At 46.9% G+C, this 25889-nt stretch overlaps 1 protein-coding gene across 1 annotated transcript in view; it reads right to left on the bottom strand.

Annotated features, from left to right (window-relative positions):
* Positions 1-499: 499 nt before the first annotated feature.
* The window catches only part of CRISPLD2 (cysteine rich secretory protein LCCL domain containing 2), a 42613-nt gene continuing 17223 nt past the window's right edge, over positions 500-25889 (bottom strand). The window contains exons 6-15 of the mRNA XM_063141046.1: positions 25657-25757; positions 22527-22682; positions 21349-21409; positions 18222-18288; positions 16768-16898; positions 15781-15824; positions 13613-13685; positions 12184-12259; positions 6293-6426; positions 500-2085 (exon numbers count right to left, since the gene is read on the bottom strand). Coding sequence (XP_062997116.1) covers positions 2031-2085; positions 6293-6426; positions 12184-12259; positions 13613-13685; positions 15781-15824; positions 16768-16898; positions 18222-18288; positions 21349-21409; positions 22527-22682; positions 25657-25757 — 898 coding nt within the window. The 3' untranslated portion in view covers positions 500-2030. The remainder of the gene's footprint in view (positions 2086-6292; positions 6427-12183; positions 12260-13612; positions 13686-15780; positions 15825-16767; positions 16899-18221; positions 18289-21348; positions 21410-22526; positions 22683-25656; positions 25758-25889) is intronic.

The following is a 25889-nucleotide window of genomic DNA, read 5'->3' on the forward strand; positions in this document are numbered from 1 at the left end:
ACAGCTCGACTGTCCTCTCCCTTTGCCACCTCCGATAAATATGCCCCCTCCCCTGTTGTATGAAGTCCTCAATGGGGCTGAGTCTTTCCAGCTCAGATTCATGGTGATGATGTCATTGCCTCAGACCAGGACTTCATGCTCAATGGACACTTAGGAAATACATCCATTTGGAGGAAACCTGTTCATCCCTAATTAGCACCGCTTTAGCACCATGGCTGACGAACAATCTCACACACTGAGGGAACAATTTAATTGTCTGCATTGGGGGGAGGGGGGTGCGCATGGAAGTGTTGACCACTGTGAAAGACTACTTCAAAAGGAATTGTTGCCCACTTAAAAGACTGAAAAAAGAAAGGAACCTCTCGTGCAAGCACTGAGTCATTACTGACTCTTGGAGGGACGCCAGCTTTCGCTGACATTTTCTTGGCAGGCCTTATAGCGGGGTGGTTTGCCGTTGCCTTCCCTGGCCATTATTACCTTTCCCCCAGCTAACTGGGTACTCATTTTACCGACCTCGGGAGGATGGAAGGCTGAGTCGACCTGAGCCGGCTGCCGGAAACCAGCTTCTGCTGGGATCGAACTCAGGCCGTGGGGAGAGTTTTCAATAAAAAGATGTTTCATATTCAGATTATAGTATTTGTCCCATTTGTGGTATAGTGCAGGCTCAAAGTCTGATAGTGAAATGGAAATACATCCAAAACGCCACCAGGCACATGCTAGCCAAATCTTTGGAACCTAGTTATGATTGATGTAAAGTTTTTAAGGATAAATATAATGGGTGATAAATTCTGAAAATCCAACCCTTTGAATAACTGGATGAACATTGGACACTATTCTCTATAGACACAGTTAAGACCTGCATGTGACACACACACACACACACACACACACACACACACTGAATACAAGAAAGCAGACCTGCTCTAACAGCTCTGTATAATATATATGTTGTAGTTAACCTCAACATATATTTTATATAGTCCTGAATCTATACAAACAAAAAAGGTGAAGCAAACACTATTTATGATTCTAACAAAATAAAGATCAACTTTTAGAGATCACTGCTTACTTAAGATATAACCAGCTCTGCTGAATAAAATAAGTTGCATTTAATTGTAAATAAAATAACGCTGCCTATTGTACTATGGATCAAAATGTGCCTGGACAGGAGTCCTAATTCCTTGGCTTCTTGCTAGTAGCCCCACCTGCCTGACTTCCTGCAATTGTTTGGCCAGCAAACTCAGCTATCCCACATTGATCTTTGGGTTGGAGAGAAACCCCCAGTTTCCAGAGATGGTGCTCTTTTAGTAAGGCGGCTTCCTTTTTGACCGCCTCGCGTGCCCTTTCCAATATCCAAAGAAATGCCTGACTGTATTGTTTCGGCGTTGTATGTCGAAACTGAACTCATCCCTCCGTTGACCCAAATCAAGACTTACCAGAGTGATTTGGATCCATGCATACACAGAAAAATACATTACCAAAACCTAGAGGTGTCTCACCCTCCATAAGGGGCTGCGTTGAAGGACAGATGGATTTTATACTGGGGAAAAGGGGGTGAAGACAGGGGAAGTGGGCACGGCCATTTAGGAAACCTTGGTAGGTGAGATTTGGCCCACGGGCCTGAGGTTCATCACCATTCACCCATCTAAGTTCATCCATTTGTTAAAAATACATCCCCTGCTTTGGAAGTGGTAGATTCTATGAAGGACTTTGTACAATTAAAACTGTCCACCAAGGGGGAAGGCAAGGTGTCCACCACCCCTCTCTTATAATTAGAACCCACAACCTTTGCTGAATGTCCAAAACATTTGAAAGTCAAAATAATAATAATAAAACACTGAGCCAATGCTGATGAGTTAAGTCACAATGTGATTTCTCATGGCCGTCTATTTCTTCCCTGAAAGAGTTTTGGCTAAGAGGGCTTCGTCATACAGCATGCCAGGACAAACTCCACCATGCATGAGCTACCCATCGCTTGGGTACAGTGCCTCATGCGCTTCCCAGTGGAAGGGTTCCTCTTTCTTGAATGTTTATTGCTTCACGGCAAAGATGCGGAAGGCTTTTCCTTCTCTTGGAGGCTTTAAGCTGCAGGGGGAAATCAAAAATAAAGAGAGAGAAAAACGCTGATTTAAATCCACGAGAGATTCTTTCACTAGAGCAAAAGAAGTTGTGGGGTTTTTTTTATGATGTCATCAGAACATGAGTATAAGAAGTCCCATGCTGGATGAGACCAAGGGTCCATCTAGTCCAGTACTCTGTTCACACAGTGACCAACCAGCTGTCGCAGGATGTGGTGCAACAGCACCCTCCCACCCATGTTCCCCAGCAACTGGCGCACACAGGCTTACTGCCTCGAATACTGGAGGTAGCACATGGTCGAAAGACGCATGAAGCATTTCACCTGTTGAAAAGAAACTCAGGTCTGGCCCTCTCAACTGTCTGGATGGGAGACCTGCTGAGAATCATATGTAAGTTGCATGAAATCAGACTGTGATCATCGGCCCTTTCTACACCTAAGGATTATCCCAGGAAAACGGAGGGATTGTCCCTGCCTGCTCCCGGGATCCCCTGTTTGTCATTTGAACGCACAGGGATGATCCCGGGACGATCCCAGGGGAAAAGGCAGGGGTAGAAACGGCCAATGACGAGGGGCATCAGTCTACCAGATAGTTGTGCTGGATGTATGTTATTGAAGCTGGTTGACTGAAGCTAGAACTTCTGGAGCAAAACGTTCCAGTTATACCTTATGTTCTTTGTCTATGGGGAAGGCAATGGAAAACCACCCCGCTACAAAGTCTGCCAAGAAAACGTCAGCGAAAGCAGGCGTCCCTCTAGGAGTCAGCAATGACTCAAGTGCTTGCACGAGAGGTTCCTTTCCTTTCCTTCTTTGTCTATGACTTGGGAAGTCTCCATTGCAATACGTGGAAACATGTGGGGCAGAGGTAAGAAATAAAAGTATTACCCACATTTAATGCCCCAGTATACTGGTTCATATTTGCATTTATATTAGGGGTGTGCACGGACTCCCCAATCCGCTTCGTGGACTGATCCGGAAAATCCGGATCAGGCTGGATCCTCTACGTGCTGCTCCGCCCGTCTCCCGCTCCGCGGAGCGAGATCCGGCTTCACCGCCATCACTATATCGACAGAGAAACCACCCACCCACCCCGCCCCCTTACCTTCCTCCGTCGCGGGATTCAATTGAGGCCCCGGTTGAAGCCGGAAGAGGCCTCGGCCTACACTTCCAGCTTCAACCGGGGCCTCAATTGAAGCTGGCGATGGACGAAGGTAAGCGTCCCTCCTCCCTGCTCCCCTACCTGGTGCTGCCGCCGCTGCCGGCAGCGCCAGATTAGTCCCCCTCCCCCCCACTTACCTTCAGGTGAAGCTCCGGATTGAGGCGATCCTCTTCGCCTCGATCCGCCGGCCCCCCAATCCTCTTCGCCTCCGCCTTAAGGATAGGCGAAGCCCCCCGCTCCACTCCTGCTTCTCCGGTTCGAGGAGAAGCGGAGCACATCCCTAATTTATATCCTGATGCCAAAGTTCACATCCTGTATCTTTCAAAGGACTTATCTCCTAACATGCCCAAATTTTGAATCCCTGAGCATCATTTGAATCTTTAGAGGGAAATTCTTCCTTTAGCATTTTTTTTTCATCTGTAGCATGAGCATGTGTAGCTCTGTGTTATGTTTGTTATGTTCTATTGTGTGTGTATGTCATTGTTGCTGTTGTTTTCTATTTAGCATTTGCTTGTGTTTTCTTAATGTTCTTATCGGTTGCTGGTCTGATCCGATATTTTTTTTTCATTATTGATTATTAATAATACATAGTACATATTTTGTTAATTGCGCCTTTTTCAAAATTCCATACATCTATTTGACATGCTCTTAAATGTTTGTTTATGGAAGCACTTCAACACTGAAGGAAAGGAAAGGAACCTCTCGTGCAAGCACTGAGTCATTACTGACTCTTGGAGGGACGCCAGCTTTCACTGACGTTTTCTTGGCAGGCCTTATACCGGGGTGGTTTGCCGTTGCCTTCCCTGGCTGTTATTACCTTTCCCCCAGCTAACTGGGTACTCATTTTACCAACTTCGGGAGGATGGAAGGCTGAGTCGACCAGAGCCGGCTGCCTGAAACCAGCTTCCGCTGGGATCGAACTCAGGCCGTGGGGAGCGTTTCAGCTGCAGAAACTGCTGCTTTACCGCTCTGCGCCACACTGAACCTTCCCTTAAATGCCCTCTTCACACAAAACAGCTTACAATACAACAAAGCAAGTAACAACAAAACACAAAATAATACACTACACAAATCTAAATCTTTGGCGAGTGTGGCGGACCTGTTCCATTCTGGAAATTAGCATTTTGGCTCATTGCCGGGTTGGCTTTAGGAGGTCCTAGCTTCCCCATATGCTGGCAAAGAGTCCCAAAGGTGCATGAGTCATGTCGGATTCTGCCCCAAAATGTGTCGCCCCCAAATTTAAAACAGTATTACATTAATTGGAGGGGAGAAATCTAATATTAAAAATAGATGCATTTATTCATTTGACATATGCCCTTCCTTTCCACCAACTGCTAAAGATGCCTAACGTTAATAAGAATAACAAGAATAAGAATATATAATTCTAAGAATACACACACACACAAATACTTATAAAAAGCAACAAAATGAAATTGCTATCATGTTCAAGGCCCATATCCCTCAACTTCCTAGCTAACCTCTGGCTCACATATGGTGTTCATATCGAATTTCATCTCCAGGGAAGCATTCACGTTCCACCCAGCCCCAATTTGTCATTTAGCAAGTAAAACCGATGTCATTAGCAGTGAAAGTCAATGAGGGAAGATTTGTGGCAACACTGTCCATGTGCTTCTCTGGGTGAAGGAGCTGCTTTGAGATGCGGAGTAGCAGCAGGCACAGGGTCGGGGGGGGGGGGAGAAGAAAAAATCAGAGAGGAAACGGGAACGTCCCTCATCCATGCCATAATCATCCAGTTCATCTCTCTGAGGCAACCGCGACACATTTTTTTTTTGTTTTCCGAAGCAATCAGGCACTCATCCAAGCCAGACAACAAATGCACTCTGTTGTATGGAGCAAAGCTTTTACCATTTCCACAGGACTGCCAGTATTGCTAAGGGAGCTCTTGGCAAATTTGGAAAAAAATAATAACCTGTGATGTAATAGATCCATAGAGGTAGTCCCCTTGGTTATGCATTTGCACAACAATCTAATCTAAAACACCAGCAGTGTACAGTCAGGGCTGTGTGAGTACACTTTGCATGGGTGGAATTTGGCACTGGAAACAAAACCCAGGCTCTGTGGGACAGATTCCAGCTTTCTTTCATTTAAAAGCAATTTGGGGTGTTCCTTGTGACTGTAAAGATAAGCTAGACAATAACCAATCATTTATTTTTTTTGAAACCCGGAGGAAGGCTGAGAAAAACTTCCAGCAGGCTATGAGTGTGGGTTCAAATGGAGATACACATTTCTTATTATCTGTCTCCAGCATGTGGGTCATCAGACATCTACTGCTTTTAAAGGTTGTGTATTAGGACCAATAATTCGCTGATAGACTTATCCATGAATCTCATCCCCTTGTAAATATCTCCAGCCTCCAAAAAAGAAAGAAAGAAGAAGAAAAGATTGGTACTGTCCCCCAAAGACTTTTTGATGGCTGTGAGACAGGAAATAAAATTCAAAAGGCAGCTAGTAGATACAGCAAACCCAATGGGAATTTAACTTAGCAGCTCAAGAGAGAGAATGAAGATTGCTGCTTTTCAGGTCAACCTCGCTTCTTTCATTCTTCTATGTCAAAACAGACTCATTTAAAGGAAACGGGAGTCTTATTCTGTGTCTGAAAGCACGAGATTTCCCCCTTCCTGTGCTCAATTTTATTCCAACATTGCTTTGCTGGTTTCATTCCACCCCACCCTTGCCCTTTTTGAGTCCAGGGGTGAAAAAAGGTAAATGAATCTTTGCAGTCAATCACAATCCTGAACATTCCAGTTCTTACAAAAGTACTGATCTCTGCTATCTTGGGAAATTCCCAACAGTCTTCCCCCCCCCCCCCAGGAATGATGCAGTGATGGATTCTGTAGGTCTGAGAAGAACAGGAGGAAAGCAGAACTTTCACAGATGTTCCCATGGGACCAGAGACAGGAATGATGGAGATGTTGTTCCTGGTAACTTAACCACATCGGAGTCTCAAAGACCTCTTCTACAAACTAACTCATATACTGCATTCTTGCAGCAGGAGCTGAGCGAGCGCCCCAGAAGGAAAGGCGTGACTGCCTTACCTTTCAGATCGGATCCCATTCTTCAAAGAACCATTGTAGTATTTTTTCTTCTCCACAGGCATCACATCCACGTAACCACCAGAAGTGTCTCCAATGACCCCTGCATGTACAGCAGTTTTGCAGATACTGGAATTCTGAAAGATTGGAGAGCAATCACTGTTACGAGAGACCCAGAACTCACCAGCGTAACACTAAAGAAAACCAGGGGTGTCAAACCTCCAGCCGGGGGGCCAAATCCACCCCTCTGGCCTCCCCCATGCTCACGTGACCAGGTGGTTCTCAACTGCCCTTCCTGATCACTGATTCTTTGGTGGATTCCCCAGCTCTTGTGCATTTTCCCTCATCCAAAAAGGTTGAAATGCCTCTCCTAAGGCATTTACTTGCAGTAAGAGCTTTTGCGAGCGGAGAAGGAAGTTTCAGAAATAAACACACGGACAACAGAGTATGGGATTAAACAGGGCCTCTTTATTTATGCATGGAGATTCTCCCCTCCATGGATCTGTGCGTGACCGTGTGGGAATCGAACTTAACTCTTCAGGCAACTAGCCTGACCCCAGGTCGAGCCACTCCGCTGAAACAGGGGGTCAGGTAAGCCGGCCCCCCTTTTCCAACCACACTTGTGTGTTTGGAGAGACCAACCTGCGTCAACTCCACTCGGGCTGCACAGGCGAGTAGATGAGGCAAGAAGGTCCCCAAAGGCAAACCATATCCTGGCACGCAAGCCCACGAGGAGCAGGCCTCTGGATTGCCAATCATCATAAAGGTGCCAGAGTGCTCACCATCCCTGTCCTGACTACCCAAAATTCCTGCACTACTAGAAGGAGGGCTTTCTCCGCTGTGGCACCCCGGTTGTGGAATGAGCTCCCCAGAGAGGTCCGCCTGGCGCCTACACTGTACTGCTTTCGTCGCCAGCTGAAGACCTTTTTATTCTCTCAGTATTTTAACACTTAATTTTAACTTAAATTTAAATCTTACTGTTTTAACTCTGTATTTTAATCTTACATCAATTTTGCTGCGTGGTTTTATCCTGGTTGTGCTTTTTGTACTGTATTTCGTAATTGTGCTTTTAACCTGTCTGGTTGTTTTATTGTGGTTTTAATTTTTGTGAACCGCCCAGAGAGCTTCGGCTATTGGGCGGTATAAAAATGTAATAAATAAATAAATAAATAAATAAACCCTGCCATTATAATTCACCTAATTACCCTCCATGTCTAAAGATCAGCTCCAGTATAGAGTAGGCGAAAACCTGCACATTGCTAAAAGGCAGGGAAAATTCCTACTCAGCCCCTTCTCCAAAGAAGACGACTGGTTATTCCTACACTGGTTTATAGGTGGGGGCGAAAACAAAAGAGGCCAAGTGCCACGTGGGGGTGAGCCTTTATAGCCCTGGCTCCACCCCCACCCCACGAGGCAGCACACGTGCAGCTCGTGCTGCGTTTGTTTCTGCCTCCTCCCCGTCCGCAAAAACCAGCCACTTGCCAAGCCGTTCCTCCTGGGCGGTGAACGGGCTTAGCTAAAAAATGCTGGTATTTTGGGTATTTTAGCCCCGCCCCTTTTGCCTTCAGTCCCATCCACCACTGGAATGTAGCTCTTGAGAGCGTCTCCAAAACTGAATTCAGCCCTTCGCTGACAGAGCTTTGGCACCCTGAAACAGACCTATTTTTTCACATTAGCTGGGCGCCGTCAGTAACGAACAAAATGGCACTTTTCACATGCTCATAGCCCCAAGTTATAACTCTTGTTATTGCTGGACATGTGCCAGGATTGAGGCCTGGCATTCAAAACCAGTGCCCAGGTCCAAACGTATTATCTCCGTCTGTTTTCATCAGTGATGACCCAACTTTTGGTGATGCCAACAACACACTGTTCCCCAGGATCTTTCTAAAAGGTCTGCAGATGGCGAGTCACCGTTGAAACAAAAAATTAAAAACAAAAAATAGTGCCAAGGCTTCTGAATTCCCAGTTTAGTTTAGATTGTCTTGAAATTTACAGGGACGTCATGTCTGACTTTAAAAGAATGCAAGAACCCTTGATGGATGAGTGTCCCCCCGAACTATTCAGGAAATGGCGTAGAGAAACAGAGTCTTGGAATTCTAGAGGATTTATGGACACACAACTGCAGAGGAACGAATAGACATTATGCATTCGCTCCTTTGTAGTGTCTGCAAACAGCAGGAAAAGAACATTTATCCTTCTCGACCATTAAAACTACAGTAGTATTACAGGTACCAAAAGGAATTTATGTTGCTAGCATATAATGTGTGTAGATCACACACACACACACACACACACACACACACACACACACTATAGATCATGTTCTCACTCTCCCTCCTGCCCAAGCCATAAAAGGCAGGTTCTCTTTGACCCTTTTATACATTCATCACTGCCTCCATGTTGGCAGCTTTCACAATTTCAATTGCCAATTTGATTTGGGGCTGTCTATATATGGTCAAGGAGAGTGAAGGAACACTACGGAAGCAGCAATCCTTTGAATTTGCCCTAGTGTGCGATTGCAAGGCATCTAACATTGGCTCGTAAAAGTCACCCTGCCCTCAAGGGACTCCAACGGACCATTCTGTAACACCCCATATTCCCTGCTGGGAAGCTTCCTGTTCCAATTCTCTTTCCAAATCGTTCATTTCCAGGCTGCACTGCCTGCCGAAATTCAGCACCAGTGTGGCCAACACACCCTTTCGGTCCCTGATCTCTCCCTGCCAGCAGAAGTTTCTTATCTTCACAAGCAATTTACAAAGCTCTTTGAAGAGGATAATCCCAGGAAAAGAACAGGAAGGAATTTCCTCCCTTCGTTAAAAAACAAACAAAGCCCAGCAATTATACAAAAGGGTTGCCAAAAAGCAGATGAAGTTCTTTACAACCAGGACCACCATGATGTCCCTCACTTGGTCAATGCCAGAGTGATTGAACTTTAGATCTACAGGCCAAATCTGACTTTCCAAGGTTCCCCAGATAACCGCGTCTCTTGCAAATTAATTCCCCTGCAAATGAATTTGCATACATTTTGCAAAAGTATATATCTGGCATTCTGCAGATTCCGTGCAGGCGGGGGAAACTGGTCCACAACGGATTCCGCAGGTCAGACTCTTAGAAATACAAACTCATTTTAGTCCGTCTCGAATTTCTCCAGCCTCTGCCCACTGGATTTCCAACTCAAGACACTTGGCTTCTTTCTAAAACATTGAAGGGAACCGGCAGCACACCACAGGGCTGAAGGCTGCACACTTGTTCCATTTCAGGGGCCCACAGATTGTGCATTTCATGCCTGGCTTTTAAAGAGGAAGCGCTTAACCTGGAAGGCATTGCTGCAGGAATGAGATTATCTTAGAGCATCAAGGGTTGGCTTCATGATGCATAGATTTGTTATAGCAGGGGTGTGTGAGTATCTCACTCACAGAAGAGTGAGATACACACTTGGGTCTACACAAGGAAAGAAGGTCATCAGTGGGGCCAGTCCAAACTCAGCTAATTTCATCAGTTTCCTCTCATTTATAGGATGGTCATGTGCCCTACTTTACAGATGCCAGCTCTCTCTTTAAAGATGCCATCTATTTAAAGGGCTGTCTAGTCCAAGTCTAGGTTAAAGGGGGTACCTTAAGAAGGGAAAGTAGGGGGTTTGCAATTCATAGAATCATAGAATAGTAGAGTTGGAAGGGGCCTATGAGGTCATCAAGTCCAACCCCCTGCTCAATGCAGGAATCCACCCTAAAGCATCCCCGACAGATGGTTGTCCAGCTGCATCTCGAATGCCTCTAGGGTGAGAGATCCCACCACCTCCCTAGGTCATTGGTTCCATTGTCATACAGCTCTAACAGTCAGGATTTTTTCCTGATGTCCAGCCAGAATCTGGCTTCCTGTAACTTGTCAGTACCTGGACAGCAGACTGAGAAGGCACAGGGATCTACACTACTGCTTTAAAGCACTTTATAATAGTTTTGACAACTGTATATAGAGTGTGTCCTGGGCCCCAACAGTTGTTAAAACTGTTATAAAGCGCTTTAAAGCAGTATTGTAGATCCGGCCTTAATCACAGCCTTCCCCATTACAGCGAGATACATTGTGTTTCTATTTAAACTGTAGCAATTATTTCTAAATTTGCACCTATACCTACGCATTAGCATATGCAGATTTTATGCACATCTGTGCCCCTGTGTCCTCTTTTGGGGTGATGCCACCCTTCTGATTAAGAGGGAGCTACAGTACTTAAAAATCCTCGCCACTCCACTGGATTGAAACAATTCACTGTCCATGAAAAACCAAGCCAGAGAAGCTTCTGTTCTTCATGGTGTTGTGCATTTGCATCTGAATATGCTTTTCCGTTCCTTTTTCCCCTCCTTGAACTATTTTAGAAGCAGCTGACCACCATCCTGTGTTCCCTGCAGGGTTATAAGTTGACATTTCTGCTTTGGAAACCCGCTTTTGATGATGAGGTTTTGTTGCTTTCAAACGTTTGCTCCCTCAGTTCACCCAGCGCTTTCAAAAAGCTTGGAGTGCAGCTCCAGCATGTTTGCAGACTCATTATTTTGCCATTGATTACAAGAACCTTTGGCTCTTTGGCCCCGCGAGAGCATTTCCAAACCCAACGTGACCTCTTTTCTTGCAAACATACCTTTCCCAAGGCCTCAGCATGGCGCAAGCTAAAATAGCGCACTGATTTCTATGGGAAAAAAACAAGCTTTTTCTCATACAAGTCCCCCCAGGCAGGAACTAATCGTTCTTGGTCCCTATGGACAAAATCACAGCGAACCAGGCTGGGGGAGGGGGAGGAGACCTCTACCATTTATAGTGCTGTAGACATGACAGATCCCTCAAGGCCCAGGTCCTCTACGAAGACTGGCTCTGACTTCTTATGCAGCTCTTTTTTCATGTACAGCATGCCAATACACTGTAGCACTGAGCTCAAGAAAAGAGATTGAGGGGAGACATGAGAGCACTCTTCAAATATTTAAAAGGTGGTCACACAGAGGAAGGCCAGGATCTCTTCTCGATCCTCCCAGAGTGCGGGACACGGAATAACAGGCTCAAGTTAAAGGAAGCCAGATTCCAGCTGGACATCAGGAAAAACTTCCTGACTGTCAGAGCAGTATGACAATGGAACCAATGGCCTAGGGAGGTTGTGGGCTCTCCCTCACTAGAGGCCTTCAAGAGGCAGCTGGACAACTATCTGTCAGGGATGCTTTAGGGTGGATTCCTGCATTGAGCAGGGGGTTGGACTCGATGGCCTTGTAGGACCCTTCCAACTCTACTATTCTATGATTCTATGATTCTTAGCCATGACCTGGCAGCTGAAAATTCTGAAGTCTCCGCTAGAGACAGGTAGAGTAAGCTGGAGAGGACAGAGTTGTGGCAAACTGGCTGTCTGACCTCTCTCTCTCTCACACACACACACACATACACACACACAATTTTTTTCCTAAGGAATTGGTAGGTGGAAGAGGAGGAACAATTAGCCACTGAAGGAGAAATAAGGTAGCAAAGGTGAACAATGGATGGAGGAAGGCAACCAGAGACTCTAAAATCCCCTCCTGTTTTCTCTGCCTGACTCCAGAGGTTGCTCTAGAATCCCATTTCCAGGGGCTAATCTTCCCTAAATGTTGGGATGGAGAAAAGCAGAGACAATCAGCTGCTGAAGGAGCGATAAGGGAAGAATAAGCAAACAATTCCCTACAACTTTCTCCACTTGTCTCCAGGGGAGACATCAGAATCCTCAGTAAGTCAGAGCCTGGCTTACTGCTTTTCTTCTTTGATGCCATGGATGTCACAAGCTGCAGAAGATGCACACACCTGTCATTCATAAAACTCTTAGAAAAAAGCACTCTCAGATTTCCACAGGGCCCGTTACGCCAAGTAGGAAGGGGAAGGGGATTACTCACATCCGCGTAAACATTTGTGCCGTACACTGGCGCCCAGTAGGATGGCTCATCTTTGCAGTAAGCTGGACAGTAGGACCTAAAACGCAATGCAGTGAGATGGAAATGTTACACCAAGGAGCTTTGCATGCAGGAAGTTCAAGGTTCTGCCCCCCCCCCCAACGTTTATGGGCGCATAAATATTGGAATAGCCTTACAGGATCAAAACGAGTGTTAGAGGCCATTGGTGAAGGGGTTTGCTGATGGGAAATGCCAGCTCCTGCACTGCTGCAGAGTGAGCAAGTGGAGAGGGGACAGTAGACCCTTCCTTGTGGGGAGGCAACAGGGAATCAGGCTGAGTGGGTCAGCGAGCCCTGTGCAAGCCCTGTGGTTGCTGACTGGCTAGACCCTGCTGGCATTAACAGCTTGAGAACTGCTAACTGTGTTTCTCCCACACTAGAGGCCTTCAAGAGGCAGCAGGACAAGCATCTGTCGGGGATGCTTTAGGGTGGATTCCTGCACTGAGCAGGGGGTTGGACTCAATGGCCTTGTAGGCCCCTTCCAGCTCTGCTATTCTATGATTCTGTGTTGCTGACTGAAATTCTCCCTTCCTCCACTCTTGCCTGCCAAGTGTAGCCAGTAAGGCGCGCTTTTCCTTCTTAAATGGATAACCATCAGAAGGTGGTTCCCACCAGAGAACTGTGGCACCAGCTAGCTGCTGTTGCTGTTGCTGTTGCTTGCCATCCAACCCAGCCTTCATGCACAATTTCAGCGGGGCTGACCCACCAAGCACAAGCAATGGCAGGGGAGGCTGGTGACTCCAATTTTTGGTGGGGCTCTGAACCCACACTGGGTTTATTTATTTTTATTTATTTATTTATTTATTACATTTCTATACCGCCCAATAGCCGGAGCTCTCAAAATAGATCTCTCAAAATAGTCCCAAAATAGATTCAGAACATTGGACAGCTCCTTTAGAGTTCTGGCTGGTTCTTATTGAAACCCGGAATGAATTCACAGCCCCACCGAAATCGGAGCCACCAGCCTCCACTGAGCAATGGTGCAGTGGAGCCAGGACTGACAGGGATGAAGTCCCAGGATGCTTTGATTCTCAGGGATGACCACCCTCTCTGGCTTCCCCGTTCCCTCTGAACCCAGCTCCAATTCTCTCAATTGCTGGGGGGTAATTTGACTTTCCCAGCAAGGATATGTTGCCATGATCTATCAATGTTGTAATGTAAAGTATTTTGGTGAGACTTGTTCATGAATGGGCAATTAAGGCCTATTCACTTTACCTCCTCTTGGTAGAGATGAAAACTGCTAGAACCAGTTTGTTGACAGAGATCAGCACCATTCTCTGCATTTTGGCGTGCTTCTTGAGGGCACAGCTGCACTGCCAAATTGACCATGACACCACTGAGGATACGTTTACAGACACACATACACGACTTACCTTGGGCAATGAGTGGCCGGCTTCTTGAACGGACACAGCTCCTCTACCGTGGTGTAACAATCCAGGGTCTGCACTGTGGAAATGAATACAAGGATAAACTGTGACTTCCCACAACAGTTTGGAAGGGAACACGTGACACAATCTCCTTGTTCATGCACCCATTGCATCCAGCCAGGGACACATTCATAGGGCTGAGAAGGTTTCCTTTGTCAGCCAGATGACCTGGCTGCAGTGGCAAAGCACTGAATAGCACCAAGGAGTTGGATCAAGGGACCTTTTAAAATTTTAAGAACATCAGAAGAGCCCTGCTGGATCAGACCAAGGGTCCATCTAGTCACACACAGTGGCCAGCCAGCTGTCAACCCCCACAAGCAGGACATGGTGCAACAGCACCCTCCCACCCATGTTCCCCAGCAACTGGTGCACACAGGCTTACTGCCTCGAATACTGGAGATAGCACAACCATCAGGGCTAGTAGCCATTGATAGCCTTCACCTCCAGGAATTTATCCAACCCCCTTTTAAAGCCATCCAAATTGGTGCTCATCACTAAATTCTGGGTGGGAACGCCAGCCCTGCCTGTTCATTCCAAAAGCAGTAATTGTGTCATTTCAAACACATTTTGCACAAAAGAGACACTTCAAATGTCTTCTTCCTCTTCTTTTTAAATTCCAGAGATCTGCCAAATTGCAAAAAAAGATCTCTTCGTCTAAATGGGTTGGGAGAAGAAGAAAAAAATCCCCCTAAAACCCCTGCTTTTTGGAAACGGCCTCATTCTTCCCTGCAGGTGTCTTCTGAAGTCTCCTGGCAGGTTTTAAATCAAATCCGAACTTGAAAAGGCTCTTGATGGCATCTCTTCTGAAATGCCTTTGCTTTTCCTGTCTAATCCCTTTGTTCAAGGCAAACAGAGGTCTGGCAAAAAGCAGTGTTTTGCCTGGATTGTAGCTGAAACTGAATGGAAAACGGGCCCATTTGGGGACAATATTGGTCTTGTTTGATTTGCAGAGATTTCTTGCTTTGCTCTTGTTATAATTATAAAGATCGTCTCTTTCAGGGGCTTGTGAAAACAAACGTCTCCACGGATGAAGGGAGGAGGAAAACCAACAGGAAGAGATTGTCTCGGTTCAAAATAAATTGCATGACACATTTTGGACCAACCTAACTGAGATGTTCATGTTTTAGGAAAGCAAATCTTTGTTTGTTTGTGGGATGGGGTTAAACACAATCTGATTAGGCAACTAGGATGATGATGGCGATGATGATTTTAATTGACAGTTTTAATTAGGGCTGTGCATGGCCTAATTTCAGATCGGGCCCGAACTGCTTCGGGTCGATCCGACCCTCCCCCGCTCCGCTCCACGGAGCGAGATCCGGAGGAGCGGATCAAGATTTTGCCCCCCTTCCCTACTTACTTGCCTCTACAGCAGAGGCAGTAAAGAGGGGAAGGGGGGACAAAATGGAGGCCAAATAAGCCCCCCTCCCCTGCCCCCTTACCTGGCTCCACTGCCGTCGCTGCACGGACTGTGGTGGCGGAACCAGGTAAGCCCCCCTCCCCCCAACTTACCTGCCTCCAATGCGGTCTGGCGCTGGCTTCAACTGAGGCCCAGGCCTCAGTTGAAGCCGGCGCCAGACCTCGACAGACACAGGTAAGCCCCTCTCACCTGGCTCCGTCGCCGCTGCTGCACAGACTGCAGCGACGGCACCACCGCCAGATGACCCCCCTCCCCCCCACTTACCTGCGTTCGGAGCTCCGGATGGAGGTGAACCGCTTCGCCTCGATCTGCAGTTCCCCCAACCCAATTCGAATCCGCCTTTGGCGGAGGCGGATCGGGTCGCTCCACTCCGGATTCACTATCCGAATCGGAGTGGAGCACAGCCCTAGTTTTAATATCCATAATTTTTCACAATGTTAATTGTACTTCTCTCTCTCTCTCTCTCTCTCTCTCTTTTTCTCACTCCCTTTGCTTTTTTTTCTGCCTCTTTCTTAACAAGAAGAGCTGTTCAACAGTGGAACAAGCTGTCTCAGGAGAATAGTTTGGATGTAGGCCAAGAACCAGTTCTATTCCAAGGTAAGCCACCAGGAAGCCCGGCCTTAAACCACTAGAGATAACCTCCTAAGTGATTGCATTCTCTTCAAACATTACAGGCTCCCCATAAGAAAATACTTACCCGTGACTTTTGAAACGGTGAAGGAATTGGAAGGTTTGAATTTACTGTGAAATGCAAAAGGGAAAAGATTAATTCATTGTTTAAAAGTAAAAGAGATGCATTCAAACATCAAACCTCCATGCACCATAGTAGAAGGCGGATTAACAATTTTAGGGCAGAACCCTATGCAGGTTTAGACAGAAAAATGTCCCACAACTCCCAGTATGTCCCAGACTTTTTTCTGTCCAAACCTACCTAGGATGCACCCTTAGATACCGTAATATGTAGCAGGAAGGCCCTAGAATAACAAGTCAAGGGTTCAGGTTTACTAAGGTGACCAACTGTCAGGATCTCCCCGGATTTGTCCTGGTTTTTGTTCTTTCCATGGTGTCGGGGGATTTTCTATAATTTTCAGTAATGTCCTGGAATGACACACCTTCTCCTTTAAGGCTGCCATTAGCATGGCAGGAGGGAATGACATGCTTTCTTGAGGCACATCATTCCCCCACCCCGAGCTCCAATTGAGGTCTTAAAGGGGAAAGTGGGTCATTCGTGGACATTATAGAAAAGGCCCCAATTGGAGTGGATGGTGGTGGTGCAGAATTAAATCCTTTCCCCTCCTCCACTCCAATCGGGTTCTTTAAGGTGGCGGGAGAATAACGTACTTTCTGCAGGACTCAGAAAGCTGCTTTCCCCCCCCCCCACTAGGTGTCCTCTTTTTTGGTTTCCCAAATATGGTCACCCTAGGTTTACCAACATTTAAACTAACATCAGTAGATGGGCCTTGAAAAGCTGGTAACAATCTACAGGAAATAGCAAAAAAAATTCCTTGCTTCACTGACTGATTTTGGCAAATTGAGCTGCACTTTAAGGCAGAAGAGCAGAATAGGCCATTTTTTTTCCTGGTCAGTTGGCAACTGTATAAGAGTTTGGATGCATGCACCCAAAATGGCAGGCTCCAAGTAGCTCAAATCAAGGGCCTTGGTTATTTTCCCAGGGGCAAATTACCTTAACGATTCTACGCCGTTCCTTGGAGATTTCATGAAGACGTTCGTTCTGCCTTTCCGGGTGATATCGACCAGGCCTCCTCGGTTATCTAACACCCCGGAATGAATGGCAGCCCGACATATACTGGACGACTGCAAGGAATAAATGTTTTAAAATGAAGTTCCGCAGAGTTATTTCCAACAATATTCCTAGCTGATGAACAGCTTGCTGCGGCTTCTTCTTCTTTTCTTCTTCTTTTTTGTGCCAGCGGTGTTTCCTTTGCTTAGAGCAAGACTGTGGGCCAAATGCAGCAGCAAGTCCCACCAGCCCCACTAAACAGTCTCCTTAATTTCTTTTTATTTTCTCCCTCTTCCCTCCCCATCCCCTTTTCCTTGTGTGACATGTCTTTTTTAGAATGTAAGCCTGAGGGCAGGGACTGTCTTCTTTACTGATTTATTTATTTATTTATTACATTTTTATACCGCCCAATAGCCGAAGCTCTCTGGGCGGTTCACAAAAATTAAAACCATAATAAAACAACCCACAGGTTAAAAGCACAAATACAAAATACAATATAAAAAGCACAACCAGGATAAAAACCACGCAGCAAAATTGATATAAGATTAAAATACAGAGTTAGAACTGTAAAATTTAAATGTAAGTTAAAATTAAGTGTTAAAATACTGAGAGAATGAAAAGGTCTTCAGCTGGCGACAAAAGGAGCACAGTGTAGGCGCCAGGCGGACCTCTCTGGGGAGCTCGTTCCACAGTCAGGGTGCCACAGCGGAGAAGGCCCTCCTCCTAGTAGCCACCTGCCTCACTTCCTTTGGCAGGGGCTCATGGAGAAGGGCCCCTGTAGATGATCTTAAGGTCCGGGCAGTTACATATGTGAGGAGGCGTTCCTTCAAATAACCTGGCCCCAAACCATTTAGGGCTTTAAATGTCAATACTGATCGATTGTAAGCCGCTCCGAGAGCCTTTTTGGCTGAGGTGCGGGATAAAAAATACTCTAAATAAATAAAGATAAATAAAATATGTGGAGTCCCAAACTAGTTCTCTGGGCAGTGGAGGCTGGTGACTCTGGTGTTATGGGGCAGGGAATCCATTCCAAGCTTCCGTCAGAATTCTAAAGGAGCTCTCAAAGGTACTTCTGTATATATGTTAGCTTCTGCAACTTTGATCGCTCCTTTAGAGTTCTGATTGGTTCTGACTGAAACCCGGAGCAGATTCACCGCCCCACTGACATTGGAGCCACCAGCTTCCACTGCCTCCAGGACTTCCCAGTTGGGTATATCCACTTCCCCTGCCCCCCCCATACTTTCCCCCAACAGCTGATTGTTTGATGGGTCCCTGGTCCCATTCGTCAGACCCCACCGTCACCCCCATACTGATGACCAGACATAGTATGGTTTTCCCGGCAACTTACAAATGACTTCCCCTTGGAAATGACTTTCTTTTTCTTTTTTTTTACTTACGCTCTCGTAGTTGAAGATCCCAAACACTTTTGCATTACTATTCAAGCAGCCGGCAGGACACAAGTATCTAGTCAAAGAAATGGGGACAATTGAGGTCATCAAGATGTGTGAGTTGGTAGCAAGGCGTTCTAAGCATGATTTGGAAGGTGTGGACGAAATAGGAACGGCCCTTGGGGAAAGAGACGTTCTCGAAACGGGAACCATAAACATTGGTGAAGCTGTCGGGTGTAAGTGGGGTGTGGGTGGGGAGTAGCTTTGTCTTGGTTTGGATTTTTGCTTCCAGATGGGGTTTTGCTTTTGCTTCCAGATGGGGTTTTCAACCTGCCATCACACTGCCTCGTTCATTGAATGGGTCTACCATTGATTGATTGATTGATTACATTTCTATACCGCCCAATAGCCGGAGCTCTCTGGGCGGTTCACAAAAATTAAAACCATTCAAAGTATAAAACAACAGTATAAAACCATAATATAAAATACAATATAAAAGCTCAACCAGATGAAAACAGCAGCAATGCAAAATTACAAATTTTAAACCATGTTATTTAAAATTTATAGATTGTTAAAATGCTGGGAGAATAAAAAGGTCTTCACCTGGCGTCTAAAAGCATATAATGTAGGTGCCAAGCGAACCTCCTTAGGGAGCTCATTCCACAGCTGGGGTGCCACAGCAGAGAAGGCCCTCCTCCTGGTAGCCACCTGCCTCACTTCCTTTGGCAGGGGCTCACGGAGAAGGACCCCTGAGGATGACCTTAGGGTACGGGCAGGTACATACGGGAGGAGGCGTTCCTTCAGATAGCCTGGCCCCAAGCCGTTTAGGGCTTTAAATGTTAATACCAGCACTTTGAATCGGGCCCAGACCTGGACTGGCAGCCAGTGAAGCTGGAAAAGGACTGGCGTAATGTGGTCTCGTCGGCCAGTCCCTGTTAGTAACCGTGCTGCCCTGTTTTGTACCAGTTGAAGTTTCCGGACCGTTTTCAAAGGCAGACCCACGTATAACGCATTGCAATAATCCAAGCGAGAGGTTATCAGAGCATGGATAACTGTAGCTAAGCTACAGTTGAGCTTGTCACGGGGGCAGTGGGGAGGAAAAGACAAGTACTGTACATAATGCCTTGGTAATGTTAGGAGCCCCCCCCCCCTTTGCCATGAGGGCTGGATTGGGACCTCCAGAGGGCCAGATTTAGCCCTAGGGGCTGAGGTTCTGCACGCCTCCTCCAGCCCAAAAGAGCCAACAGGCATGGTCTTCCAGTGATCTCCCATCCAAATTGCTGATCCGGTCAACCCCAGTTGAGCTTCAGTGACTCTACAGCATGAGGTGCCCTCAGACTATTCAATGGATGTTCTTACATGCCATCGTTTTTAGGGCTGTGCACCGCCTCGGCCCCGAACCCTGAATCCGAAGCAGATCCGAGTGGTTCGGACCCAATTGGCTTCGAAGCTTCGGGCCACCTCGGCGCTTCGGAGATGGCCCCGGCCGCCACCCACCCCCACCAGTCTCCTTACCTGCTGCCTCCGTCAGCAGCGCCATCTTTCTTCTGATGGCTTCCAGTGCCACCGCTGCCTCTGGAAATGAAAGGGAGTGGGCTGCGCGATTTTAAGTTATTGCTCGGCCTACTCCCTTTCATTTCCGGTGGCACCGAAAGCCGCCAGAAGAAAGATGGTGGCGGCGACGGAGGCAGCAGGTAAGTCCCCTCCCCACCTGCCCCACTTACCTGGATCCACCACCACCACTGCCAGCTTGTGTCCAGCGGCTTCCACTTGAGGACGCTGAAGCGTCCTTGAGTGGAAGCCAGCAGCGGCAGATGGCAGCCGTAGGTAAGTGGAGAAGGGGGGAGGGGGGCTTACCTGTTGTCTCCGTGGCAGCAGATGGCAGAGGCACCAGGTAGGTGGGGAGAGTTTTATGGGTGCCAACTGTGCAGCCGGCACCCAGAAAACTCCAAGTTACCTCGGAGGGTCAGGATTTTGCCTCAGCTTCGGCGCCGAGGCGTATTGGGAACCCCTGAGGCAGCTCCGAGATGGATCGGGGCTGCTACAGGGGCTCCAAGGCGGATCAAGAGGTCCCTGCACAGCCCTAATCTTTTTAATGTGATTTATTCATATACGTCTGTTGCATCCCAGGCCATGAATGATGGAGCAACCTTACTGAAGCAAAACAAGTCTCAATCTACTCAGTGCCTAGAGGGCAGACAACACTGAAAGCCACCTTGTGCCTTCCCAATGCCTCACACGAATTGACCTTACACACTCTTTAGAACAACTTTCCCCAACCAGGAGCCCTCCAGATGTCTTGGACTACAATATCCATTATCCCCAATCATGCCGGTAGTGATAATGGGGGGGGGGGGGTTGTAGTCCAAAATATCTGGAATGCTCCAGGTTGGGAAGAGCTGCTCTAGAAGGTGTACACCAGATCTCTGAACCAACTGGCTGACGTGGGAAGTGTTCTGTGAAGGTAGAAAAAAATTGGAAAACCACGACATTAGAGCATGCAAAATAAAAGGGAGGGAGGAAAAACAGGTGGGGGAGGATTTTACAAACTTCCCAATACACACTGGACTTGCTAACCTCATTTAAACTACATATATATATATATATATATATATATATATATATATATAAAGGCTCCTCTCTAGATTTTAAAACAGCCCTCTCTTTAAGAATCTGGCCAATATTTACTTTGGGCTTGGCTTGTTTGTCTTCCTCCCGCAAGCCCCCAAAGCGATAAACTGTACTGTACTTAAACGAAAGCCATCACACGCAGGCTGGGTGGACATAACTGATGGCCCAGCTGAGACGAGTAAACATTGCCGGAGCGGGATGCTGGAAGGTCGGTGCCAACCGTGAGCCAAGCCCCGTCGGGCACCCAAAGAACTGTGGGATGTCGTAGTCGCTCATCATTTGGGGCATGAAGAAACAGAGTCCCCGTTCTTCCCTGGCTGCAGAGGAACCTGGGCTGCATCATTGACATGAAGGGGCCTGAAGATTTGCTTGGATTCGTGTCGCACAAATTTTGACCTTGAAATTTATATTTAAACTTTGCCAGGGCTGAGGCCTCTGTTTTCCCAGGAAAGTGGGGGGGGGGGTGTAAGGTAGAGACGGCAAAGAAAGGAGGAAAATTAGCTACCTGTTACACGTCGATCCTTTGCATTTATCTCTCATTTTGGTGTCGCACTTGATCACTTGCGCTAGAACAATGAGAAAAAACAGAACGCGTGAGAGGAAAAGTAACGAGGCAGAAGGGAAGGTGGAATCTACTAGTTCATGGCACATAGAATCATAGAATAGCAGAGTTGGAAGGGGCCTACAAGGCCATCGAGTCCAACCCCCTGCTCAATGCAGGAATCCATCCTAAAGCATCCCCGACAGATGCTTGTCCAGCTGCCTCTTGAAGGCCTCTAGTGTGGGAGAGCCCACAACCTCCCTAGGTAACTGATTCCATTGTCGCACTGCTCTAACAGTCAATAAGTTTTTCCTGATGTCCAGCTGGAATCTGGCTTCCTTTACCTTGAGCCCGTTATTCCGTGTCCTGCACTCTGGGAGGATCGAGAAGAGATCCTGGCCCTCCTCTGTATGACAACCTTTAAGTATTTGAAGAGTGCTATCATGTCTCCCCTCAGCCTTCTCTTCTCCAGGCTAAACATGCCCAGTTCTTTCAGTCTCTCTTCATAGGGCTTTGTTTCCAGACCCTGATCATCCTGGTTGCCCTCCTCTGAACACGCTCCAGCTTGTCTGCATCCTCTTGAATTGTGGAGCCCAGAACTGGACGCAATACTCTAGATGAGGCCTAACCAGGGCCGAATGTGCGATCACATACATGTGATCGCACAAAAGTATAAGGTCTAGAAACTTGAAGGGTGTCCCCCCCCCTTGCTTGAAGATAAGGATTTCCAGATTTGGTGCCAGCTACAAGATCCATACAGCAGGCTCACGCAATGTACACAGAGGAAGGTGCCTTAAACCCTGGGCAAAGTATGCGTCTATCTAGCCTAGGATTGCTTGTTGTAATTGGCAGCAGCTAACTACATTTTCAGGGAGGGAGGAGCCATGGCTCAGTGGTAGAGAATCTGCTTCACGTGCAGAAGGTCACAGGTTCGATCCCTGGCAAACTACCCTGTCTGAAACCCTGGCGACCTCCAAATGAATGGCAATACAATGGGAATACAACTCCCATTCACAAGGTAAATATGGCTGCTTATTGCCTTGCGAATAACTGGAGCTATTCGCTCCCATCATTAAAGATTTCCCACGCCTGTTAAAAATCAAGACCCTCCCAGGTCTGGGGAGACTACTTTGCTTTCTTACTCATGTACGTCGCCGTGGCTGGTTTCTTTTCCTTCGTGGGTTTGGTGGGTCGGGTTTGAACCCTCTCTTGGACCCACACATGCTGGTCCTCAGTCACTTGGGGCGTCTCCACTTCGTTCGTCTCCTCCGTCTCGGGCTTTTGTACATAACGGTCATCTTTTAAATTTGCAGAGGGTTACAAAAGGGAGGCATGTTAATATTTCGGGTCAGTGGCACAGAGCGTAGGTGGCGGCAGAGGGCAGTTCTTTTGAATTTGCTTAGGGGGACTTGGTTGAACCGCACAAAAGTTCACTTCTACTCGAAAGCTTAAAATACAAAGTAAACAGGTGGGGAAGTCAGCCGTTCTCAGCTTGGGTTTTGCAGTAGCAAACATGACCTGAATGTAAAAATGTCAGAATTACCACGCTGGAGTAGATTGAGGTCTACCTAGTCATCATTTGGGTTCTGACAGCAGCTCCTCAGGTTCCCCTGGAAACTGCCAAGTGGGACATTGGAACTGCGTAGGGTGACCATATGAAAAGGAGGACAGGGCTCCTGTATCTTTAACATTTGTATTGAAAAGGGAATTTCAGCAGGTGTCATTTGTACATATGGAGAACCTGGTGAAATTTCCTCTTCATCACAGCAGTTAAAGCTGCAGGTGCCCTGCCCTCTTTTAAATCTGGTCACAGTACAGCTGCAGTATAGCTCCTGCAGCTTTAACTGTTGTGATGAAGAGGAAACTTCACCAGGTGCGACATGCATACAAATGACACCTGTTGAAATTCCCTTTTCTATGCAACTGTTAAAGTTACAGGAGCCCTGTCCTCCTTTTCATATGGTCACCCTAGAACTGCGCCTCTCCTGTTCTTTGTCTGAAGTATCCGGTACTCGGGGGAATACTGTCTCTGAACAGGGCTTTCTCTGTTGTGGCACCCCGGCTGTGGAATACCATCCCCTTGGAGGCCCCACTGGCACCAGCACTGCTTTCATTTAGGCCCCAAGTTAAGACATGCCTTTTTAACAAAGCTTTTAATAGCTAAATTCACCATGCCTGTACATAGTTTTAATTGTTTTAATTGGTTTTACTGTTTTAAATTCTATACTGGTTTTAATATATTAATGGTTTGATTTGTTTTAGCTGTGTATGTTTATTGTTTTATATTGGTTGTATGATTTTATCTGTACGCCGCCCTGAGATCCTTGTGATATTGGGCAGGATACAAATGTGGGGTGTTTTTTTTTGGGGGGGGGGGTTAAATAAACATGGAGGTTTCATTTAGCAATCATTATTATTATTATTATTTATTTATATAGCACCATCAATGTACATGGTGCTGTACAGAGTAAAACAGTAAATAGCAAGACCCTGCCGCATAGGCTTACATTCTAATTAAATCATGGTAAAACAATAAGGAGGGGAAGAGAATGCAAACAGGCACAGGGTAGGGTAAACAGGCACTGGGTAGGGTAAAACTAACAGTATAAAGTCAGAACAAAATCAAGTTTTAAAAGCTTTAGGAAAGAGAAAGGTTTTTAGCTGAGCTTTAAAAGCTGTGATTGAGCTTGTAGATCTCAAATGTTCTGGAAGAGCATTCCAGGCATAAGGGGCAGCAGAAGAAAATGGACGAAGCTGAGCAAGGGAAGTAGAGACCCTTGGGCAGGCGAGAAACATGGCATCAGAGGAGCGAAGAGCACGAGCGGGGCAATAGTGTGAGATGAGAGAGGAGAGATAGGAAGGAGCTAGACCGTGAAAAGCTTTGAAGGTCAACAGGAGAAGTTTATATTGGATTCTGAAGTGAATTGGAAGCCAATGAAGAGATTTCAGAAGTGGAGTTACATGGTCAGAGCGGCGAGCCAAGAAGATGATCTTAGCGGCAGAGTGGTGGACAGAAACCAACAGACTGATGTGAGAAGAAGGAAGGCCAGAGAGAAGAAGGTTGCAGTAGTCCAACCGAGAAATGACCAGTGCATGAACAAGCGTCTTGGCAGAAGAGACAGACAAAAATGATCGAATCCTGGCAATATTATACAGGAAAAAACGGCAGGATTTAGCTACTGCCTCAATATGAGGAATAAAGGAGAGCGAGGAATCAAATATAAAGCCAAGGCTACGAGCTTCCTTGACTGGAGTAAGCGTAACATCATTGACAGTAAGACAGAATGAGAGATGAGGAGAAGGTTTAGGAGGAAAAACAAGCAATTCAGTCTTTGCCATATTAAGTTTCAAACGACGATGCTAGTGGCTGTAAATCAGGGGTGCACGGCCTGCAGATCAAGCACCATATGGAGCCCCCAGGATCCCTGATCCTTCCATCACTGCTGAATCCCCAACACCACACACACACACACACACACACACACACACACACACACACTGCTTGTACTCTCTAGTACTCCAGTCTTCTCCAACCTGTTGCTTTCCAGATGTTTGGGACTTCATCACCCATCAGCCCCTGCCGGCATGGCCAATGGTCAGGAATGCTGGGAGTGGTGATCCAAAACATCTGGAGGGCACCAGGTTAGGGAAGGGTGCTCCACCCCTCAGAGATCCTCATAAAAATGGCTGCTGCATCTCGCAGCGATGAAAGAGCAACCTGTGTCAGGATTGCTGGTGCGCATGCGCAGGGCCGGCCCAACCATTAGGCAGGGTGAGGCCATTGCCTCAGGCGGCAGATGCTGGGGGGCAGCAGCAAGGTATTTGAGTAGAGAGCTGCAGGCCTTGCACCCTACTCTGCACTTAGCCTGCTGGCTTCTGGTTCAGTGGAGGACCTTGCCTTATCATTAGTATCGAAGACAGATTTATTTGCCTGTACAGACAGGTTTTGTACGTTTAATGGGACATGGAATCTTATCTTTTGTCTCAGGCAGCAAAATGTCTTGGGTGTGCATGTGTAAGGCTGTGTGTTTGTGAGTGCATCTCTGTGTGCAGCCCCAAACCCCAAACCAGAATCACACATGGCCTTCTCTTGCAGCTACACATGCCGTAAATGGACTTAGCAGCTTCTTAGAAGAGCAAATCTCTCCAAAGAACTGGCAGGCTTCCATTGGGACTGTCCCCGGTAAATAATTCATAGTCAGAGCCCTTACGGGTCCCCTCTGGTCATCAACAAAGCCTGGGCAAAGGGTTACCAACTTCTTGATCACATACCTTTGTAACAGAGATTATTCTGGCACACTCCACCATAGCTAGGTGGGCATTCGGAACATGGCCTGCCATTTTTGTACGGGGCTTCTCCAATCCAGTTGCCTCTGGGAAAAGCATGCAAAAATAAATGTTCTCTCAAACATCCTCTGTAAGACACATAACACACACACATACAGTTGCTTCGCCGGACTGTTCCAGGCCCAATGCCTGGCTTGTTACCCTCCTGGGGCCTCTGG

The sequence above is a fragment of the Elgaria multicarinata genome, chromosome 14 (assembly GCF_023053635.1).
Source record: "Elgaria multicarinata webbii isolate HBS135686 ecotype San Diego chromosome 14, rElgMul1.1.pri, whole genome shotgun sequence".
Taxonomy (NCBI): Eukaryota; Metazoa; Chordata; class Lepidosauria; order Squamata; family Anguidae; genus Elgaria; species Elgaria multicarinata.